At 31.4% G+C, this 8,886-nt stretch overlaps 1 protein-coding gene across 4 annotated transcripts in view; it reads left to right on the top strand.

The window, feature by feature from the left end:
- Positions 1 to 279: 279 nt before the first annotated feature.
- The window catches only part of LOC143048607 (leukocyte tyrosine kinase receptor-like), a 37,114-nt gene continuing 28,507 nt past the window's right edge, over positions 280 to 8,886 (top strand). The window contains exons 1-2 of one of the 4 annotated variants that reach the window (XM_076222391.1): positions 280 to 902; positions 7,356 to 7,481. In XM_076222391.1, the coding sequence (XP_076078506.1) occupies positions 398 to 902; positions 7,356 to 7,481 (631 nt within the window). In that variant the 5' untranslated portion in view covers positions 280 to 397. The remainder of the gene's footprint in view (positions 903 to 7,355; positions 7,482 to 8,886) is intronic. The other 3 variants (XM_076222390.1, XM_076222387.1, XM_076222389.1) reach the window with 3 other exon arrangements.

The following is an 8,886-nucleotide window of genomic DNA, read 5'->3' as shown; positions in this document are numbered from 1 at the left end:
CTCTTAACGATGAATTCCCGCAGGACGGTTTAATGCAGTTTAAACTGAAATAAATCATATAAAAATGTAAGAATGGTTTCAGTACAATATAATTTAGTAAATGTTTATATTTTGTACGTGTGATTATTATCAATAATACTATAGTAATATTAACAGTTGTTATATAAGGGTAATTTTACTCCTTGAACAAAAATATATGGTTTTATATTTAGCAGTGCATGAAGTTTATTTTCTTTTATTACGAAAAGAGATACTATACATTCATATATATATATATCGTCATCGTATGATATCATGGTTTATGTGTAGATAGACACCCACGTTTATTTGTTAGTTCATGTTGACGAATTACTCGTGCGACACGTTCTCCTAACTTTGCTTTTGTACATTTTCAAAGATGAGCTTACTACCTACATTGGGCATTAGTTTTCTCCTGTGCGGCATAATACCAAACTTTTCTTCTTCATACAATGTAACCATTACAAATGTGAAAGATGCTACCAGTTATAGGCATGGAGTTCGACCTATTGAGAAAACTTTATCAAGAACCACTAATGGGATTTCTGAAATCAGTTTTGCCTTCCTGAACATCATTCCTGTTGGAAAAATCATTGAAGATATTAATGTTTCCATATCATTTGAAAATGTCAGTCGAATTGATTTTGAAAAATCTTTCTCACAACATGTAGTCAATCACAAGACGAATATGGTACTAACTGATCTGACGGAACGCATTCATATATATCTAAATTCATCGGAACAGTATTTATTGATAAATGATCTTTGTGAATTGAAATGTTCTAATATGACTTATTGTTTGACCTTGAACTTAACATGTCGAATACAATCAGAGGATATGGATACGTCAGCAATGTCAGCGATACTCAGCACTTCTTGGACAGGTACACATTTATTAATCAAACCATCTTTTGTCAATGTAGTATACTATACAATAATCTGCAATACATTCCAGGCATATATACTATTTATTTATGAAAGTGAATTTAACTTTATTGCTATTATAAATAGTCTTTTAAAAAACATTATTTTGTATATGAATACAATATATATACAATATTGATATAACGAGATACATCAATGCCATAGGAGCGCAACGGCACCAAAACTACCCCCCATTTTTACCATAAAAAACAATTATGTATGTTAATATGTATACACATATAATATTTGTCTATATATTTATATATAATTAAAAAAATAGGGAAATTAGAGGTTTACATACTTCGCCATATTTTTTTTCTTACAATTTTTTTTGTAAAATTAACGACAATAAGCCAGTTCATATGTCTATTAGTTCGTTGTATCATTTGTTTTTTGTCTAATAAATGAATTATATTCCGAAACGGTCATTTTGATCTTAAGGTTCATCATAACCTTTTGGCTAAAATGGCCGTATTTACACCCCAAATTTTTCTCTGAGTACAGACAAACTGGTACATCCAGGAAAGTTTTAAGGCATGGCAGGAACTAGATATATAAAAGTTATATGAAGTCTACGTTTCAGAAAATTAAAAACTTACCTGGATTTTGATGTTCATTTTTTTCCAGTCTGCAGAAGATAGCAAAATAAACAAACACCCAAGTTTCATTTGATACGGTCCACTCAGTTACACAGTTTAAACCTGTTAAATAACCTATTGTTTACAGGTGTCTATTGTCCATCTATTGTCCATTTAAATCAATACTACTCACAACATTGATTATATGAGGGGAGCTTCTCAATCGTTTTCTCTACTTAGTTAATTTTTGCACCTTCTGCAGGAACGAAAAAAAATGGATAGCAAAATCTAGAAAAGTTTATAATTTTCTGAAACATAAAATGCATTTAAAATTTATATATCTAGTTCCTGCCATCCCTTAAAACTGTTGCAGGTGTATAGGTTAGTCTGTACTCAGAGTAAAATTTGGGGTGTAAATACGGCCATTTTAGCCAAAAGGTTATGATGAACCTTAACGACATCTGAAAAATCTGCCCATAATACAGTTAACTTAAAAAGTTTTTGTGAAGAACTTAGATTACTTTTCATTTATTCAAATTGAGCCTCTTTTCAAATTTTTTACTCAATCTAAGCAGAACAGTAGCTTTTCAGCCACTATTCAGTATGTTGTAGTTTTGTAAAGGTACTGAAAAGGCGCTGAACAGTATACCAATGATCTGAACAGATTTTAATCGACTGCAAGGAAATTGTCTGAACAGTACTTAGTGAACCGTAGTTGATAAGTTTGAAAAAAATATACCGAAAGATTGAACCTGACTTTAATTTGTCAGTCTTTTGAAAGAGCTGTTCAGATCAAAAAGAGAGAAGAAAGTAACCAGAGGGTCAGTCAAAATCATACATTGAAAATAAACTGACAACGCCATGGATAAAAATGAAAAAAGAAGAACAGACAATAGTACACATGACACAACATAGAAAACTAAAGAATAAGCAACACGAACCACACCAAAAACTAGGGGTGATCTTAGGCGCTGCGGAAGGGTAAGCAGATCCTGCTTCACATGTGGCCACCGTCGTGTTCGGTTTAGCATAGAAAATTCGAGCTTTACCGAAGAGATATGCAATGTCGAAATGTGCATCTTGTGAAATACAATTTATACCGTGATTGTTAGTACTTGTTGGTTTTCAAGGATTATCAAGCGACATTATCTCAACTCTTAATTGCCTAATTGTAGGCGATGTAGGAGTTATCATTTACTATAATGACAATAGCTGACATTAACACTTAATTAATAAAGCATATTATAGTGGGTGGTAACCATGATGATATACTGTAGACATTTGTATAGGCATAAGGACATGATGATGGGTTGTAATGCCAAGGACAAACGTGACCAAACTATGAAATAAATAAAAATCTATTGCTATCACAAATTATGGGTTATAATTAAAATTTATATTATATAGACCGCATAAAGAATGTTTCCGGCTGCTGAAAGAAAAATTAGTGTACAACAACAACTTTGATCCTCATGCAGTGCCAACAAATTTTTTAATTAGGAATTTGTTTTCATCAATTCACGTAGACATAAAACAGATACCATTCAAATAAAAATTAACCGTTTTTCTTCTCAGTTAGTTTTATAGTACCATTTCGCTCTGTAAATTCCAGATTTTATGTTTAACGTCAATAAATAACGTTTCATTGTAAATATAAACAAAAAATAATGTTGAGAATATGATTAATGACTAGAAATAAATTTGCTGTAAGTTTATAATTGATACAATTCCCTTTCTTGTCTTTCTTACTAATTAATATATTAACCGATAACTGTCATTATACTGATTGTACCGGTTGCCCTCAGGAGGTGTCAATATAATGACAATCTCTTAGGTATAGCAGTAAAATGGTTAAAGTGTTAAAACTGAAGAAAAAAACCAAACGAATTAGGAAGGGACATTAATCTGTAAATATTATGGCAATCCCTTTAGTAATAGTTTTGAAAGGGGTAAAACTACAAAATGACCAAATTAGAAAGGAACATGTAGGATTATTAGAATTAATCCCCATCTCTTAGTTATAGCAGTAACACTGTTAAACAGGAAAAAATTGAAAAGAAAAAAATGTAAAACGAAAATTTGGAAATGATATCTATCAAGTATACTGTAAAAGAGGGACGAAAGATACCAAAGGGATAGTCAAGTGATATACAATTTCAGCATGCCTACAATTGAACCAAGAGGAGTGTGAAATAATTCAAAACATCAAGTACAAAAAGTTCGTATGCGGTTATTGAACCTTAAGACAAGTTAATCGGTCATAACGGTAAACAAATTGTTTATTTCAGTGCATGTATTTAAATTTTGTAATGGTACTTAGTATATGTAGTATAGTTTCATAACATCGCATTTAATTCGGTACAAGTGAACCTTTAACCACAGTAAACATGCACTCCCTTTATTATTGAATAAAGACGAAATACCATTTTTTGTTTCTGACAGTGTTCACAAGCGTAAAATTTAAATTGATTGCAAATTTAAACCAGTTCAGTTATATGCAGGATTTGCACTATATATTTTGACTTTCGTTCTTTCACAAGTACTTTTATTTTGTACCAAAAATACTTAGCAGTCATTTCTCATTTATGTCAAAAGCAGATAATTTAATAACGCAATCAAAATAATATACATATAAACAATGTTTATATATTTACATATATAATTCGTTTAAATATCAGCCTAATAATGTTAGATCTATAAATTTGCGAAAGCAAATTTTTGGTTCTTTCTTGGACGGGATTCAAACTCATGCTACTAAGATATCGTGGTACCAAATCGCCTTACTTAATTTCGCTTTATTCAGTTGGATATCCAAAATTTTATCCAGATAAGAGAGTATTTTAAACATGAGTTTACATTGTACATACCTTAAAGAATTTTTAGAGCTGGAAAGGTAATACGTTCAGAAGTGTACAGTTCTATGAATAACTGTTCTACATATTTAAACACTAAATTTCTCGTAGGAAACCGAAATACCTGATTTTTCATAGGTAATATTATTCACCCGCCCTCAACACGATATACATAATTCAACTTTGAATTTATCGTTACATGTAGAAACCAAACATTGCTGATTTTTCATAGGTTATGCTATTCAACCGCCCTCAACACGATATAACAAAAGATTTCATGTGAACATATAAAATGATCAAATATTTCTACAATCAAGTTGCTAGCGTTCTTATGAGAATGCAGGGGATATCGCACCAAGTTGGAGATATATAAAAGTCTATGGTAAATTCCAATTTTTTAAACAACGGTTTCAGAACTTTAAAAACGTTTGCAGCAGATCGGCTGTAGATGTTCTACTGCAGGTTTGCTTCAAAAAAGAAAGTTTTCAGGAAATGTGCAGAATTTTAAAGTAAAAATTATTTTCAAATTGATTTGGTTAAATTGGAATATGATGAAGACTGATGTTTTTAGCTAGTTACAAGCTTGTGGTGAGTTAACAAATATATTCGCAGTCAGGAACGTTAGAAGTTATATTGCAGAAATATTTGATCATTCTATGTTTTTGAGAATGATACGAGAACGTATCGATTCATTTAATCACGTAACATGTGTACACAATTGTTATTACATAAGGTTGTTAGACAACATACAAGACTGTGTCATCATATCGTGCAATGGTGATGACGTTAACAAAAACTTAGCTTGTCATTATTGATTTACTTCTTACCTCACAAACAACAGAAAACGCTCCGTTCTATTGACCGACATATTTTCTCAGTCTGAATATATAATGAATGAGTTTATAACTATGCACTTAGTTTGAAATATAACGTTACATTTGTAGAAATGTCAATATAGTGATAAAAAGAAATAAACATTAATATTATTATTTTGAAGAAACAAAAGTTGTTCGTCAATAAACCGGCAATAAACCAGCAACAAAAACCAGAGAAAAAATACCCCACAAGAAGTATTAAGAGGACTTAAAGTTTATATTATCATGATTATCATAGCTGCTTTTACTGTTTCCATGGAGGAAAAATATTTCCTTAAGGGAAGTTTGATGTACACAAATTTCAATAAAAGAAATAAGGAGATCAATATTTTCCGTAGAGGAAATTTGCTGTCTTGAATTTTGCCTCAAGTAAAAATGTTTGTCAAAAAATTACTCAAAGTAAAAGTATTCTTCAAAGGAAAATTTGAAGCCGTAAATTTCCTCACAGGAATATAACGTCCTTAAAGTCATAAGAAACCTCAAATTAAAAAAAAATATAGGCATATGTGTTTTTATAACTAAATGGATAGCTTTCATTATACAACTTATGTACATATACTTTTTTCTGAGGAAAATTCTTTAATTTTTCCACATTTAAAAGAAGTTTACTTATACTTCATTGCTTGCTGGAAGCAAGCAATTCACCGACATATTTTCCGTATGCATTGTGACCTGAGCGTGACCCTCCTCGTAAAAATCCGGTGATCGCAATAGGCATGGATCTGTCATTAAAATAAACAATTATTTGATCATACATGTTAAACACGTGCTCAATACCCATGCTTTTTGTTATTTGTTTACTATAAGGTGACAATCGCTAAACTTCGGCTTTATAACACGGCATTTAATGAGCAGCCATATTTGTTATATCACAACAGAAAGAGAGAAAAAAATGATGATTATACGATATATTTGAGTAACAAATGATAAAATCGTGCACAGAGGACTAAGTTTACGATATATACATGTATTGGTTCAAGAATTGGATAAACATTATTTTTCATCATTCATTCGTTTCATATGAATTTACAGGAAATATAATTTCCTAACAGGAAATATAATTTTCTAAAAGGAAATAGAATTTCCTCAAAGGAAATAGAATTTCCTCAAGGGAAATAGAATTTCCTCAATGGAAATATAATTTCCCCAAGGGAAATAGAATTTCCTTAAAGGAAATAGAATTTCATCAAAGGAAATAGAATTTCCTCAAAGAATATATTTACCGCAGGAAATAGAATTTCCTCAAAGGAAATAGAATTTCCTCAAGGGAAATAGAATTTCCCCAAGGGAAATAGAATTTCCTTAAAGGAAATAGAATTTCCTCAAAGGAAATAGAATTTCCCCAAAGGAAATAGAATTTCCTCAAAGAATATATTTACCGCAGGAAATAATTATGTAGCAAATTTCTTAAGGAAAATATTTTTAAATCTTTTTCCATTAGGGTAATAAAATTCCTTCGAGGAAAACAACTTTTCCTCTGAGGAAATGGTTGAAAAAGGGATATCACGTAATTTTTATCAGTGGTGCTAGAGCCAGAAAAATTTAAGACGACATTAAGATTACATTACGTTGACAAAAAATAAAGGTGACAATTGTTGTCCCGGAGTTTTTAAAATCTACCCCCCCCTCCCAAAAAAACCCAACCCCAACTATGTGTGAAACCAATACACGAATAATCAATTTTGACTGATTGTCAGTTTTCGTTAAAACTAAGGATTTTTCTTATCCCATGAATAGATAACCTTATTCGTATTTGGCACCACCTTTTTTTTAATTATAGTTCCTCAATGCTCTTCAACTTTGTACTTGTTTGGATTTTTAACTATTTTGATATGAGCGTCACTGATGAGTCTTATGTAGACGAAACGCGCGTCTGGCGTACTAAATTATAATCCTGGTACCTTTGATAACTATTCCTATAGAAGTAGATGGGTTTCTCTATTTACTTCGGCGTCCTCCTCCGATAAAATCTGACCACAAGGAAATAAGACATTAGTGGTAAAAGTTGCGTTTATCACCAATACATTAATAAATCAATAAAATTGTCAATGCTAGAAAGTTTTTTTTTGTCTTAACTGTCAACTTACATGTTTACTTCGTTTTTGCAGAACCATTTTGTGACTTTGACAACCAATGCTTTCTTGAATATGAAGGACAATTTTATATGAGCGATAATGGAACTGAAGGAAGATGTAACATTTGTATGACTTTACCCAGAACAGAACATATCTCAGGTAATAAAAAAAACGTTCCATGTCAAACATTACTTGATTATGCTGATATTGCCCAATTGGAAGGTTTTTTGTCTGTAGCAGTGTTAAAAATATTACACGACGTTCAATATTTAGTTGGATAAGTAAAAAATCTAGACCTATAGCGACAGACAGGGTCATACAAACGGAAAGACGACAACGAGACCACGACCAAGCTACAAACAATACGTTTAGAGGTCTACATTCGTGGAAGTCAAAAGCAAGATTCCGTAAATAATTCAAATTGGTCAAGCATTAGTCAAAACTGTGTTATAATAGTTATCAAAAGTACCAGGATTATAATTTAGTACGCCAGACGCGCGTTTCGTCTCATATAACTCCTCAGTGACGCTCAAAATCGAAATATTTATAAAGCCAAACAAGTTCAAAGTTTAAGAGCATTGAGGATCCGAAATTCCAAAAAATTGTACCAAATATGGCATAATTTGTAACTTCATATGAAATATCTTAACACAAATAGTCCACCCGATTCACCGATATCGCTACGGTAGATTGACAAGTTAAACAGACAAAAATTTGGACCAGATTTCAAAATTTATCGCATTGTCAAGGCTGTTGGAAAAAATTACGAACAAGAGTTATTATAATCGTTTGAAATTCACGAAAACACAGATTCGGTTGTATATGAGGTACCCATGTTTGGCAAACGTATGATTGAAGTCATTTAAACATTGGAATACGTGATGTGCTTATGCTTATCAACTTCGTACTTTATTTGGCTTTTTTACTGTTTTGGATTCGAGCGTCACTGATGAGAATTTTGTAGACGAAACGCGTGTCCAGCGTATATACAAAATTATCTCCTGGTATCTATGATGCGTTTATTAACAGTCATTCACCTGCAGGACACAAACTCATAAGAAGTGTGCAAACAGAACTGAACTAACTGCAATGCGTTCGTCTGAAATTCGATGACTTTTACCATAAAATTTTTCGGTTTACTCTCTTATTTCGTACCTGTTCCAGTTTAAGCGAAAGGGGGTTTAGCTCTCACAAACATGTTAGCTCAATCACATTCTGTATATGCCTGGCCCATGATTTCAACAAATCTCAAACATTTTTCCATTTTGGAAAACGAAATCAGATAGACAAAAAAAATTGGTCATCACAGTATATAGTGACGCAAATATTCATTTTGCATTGTATCAGTTTTATGCAAAATTACTAGGTGAGCGAAACATTTTACAAAGAAGGCAAACTATAATTCTTTATGTCTGCTTTATATATTATATAATTAGATATATATCTATTTAATATGTTTTCATTTTAAAACTCAACAATTAGTACACCATGTATAATCGATAAAATAAAACTAATGTTAATAAATCTGAATTACATTGCGATATACTCTTTTAGTTAAAAAAAA

Source organism: Mytilus galloprovincialis, chromosome 10 (genome assembly GCF_965363235.1).
Source record: "Mytilus galloprovincialis chromosome 10, xbMytGall1.hap1.1, whole genome shotgun sequence".
Taxonomy (NCBI): domain Eukaryota; kingdom Metazoa; phylum Mollusca; class Bivalvia; order Mytilida; family Mytilidae; genus Mytilus; species Mytilus galloprovincialis.
This window is presented reverse-complemented; position numbering and strand designations above follow the sequence as displayed.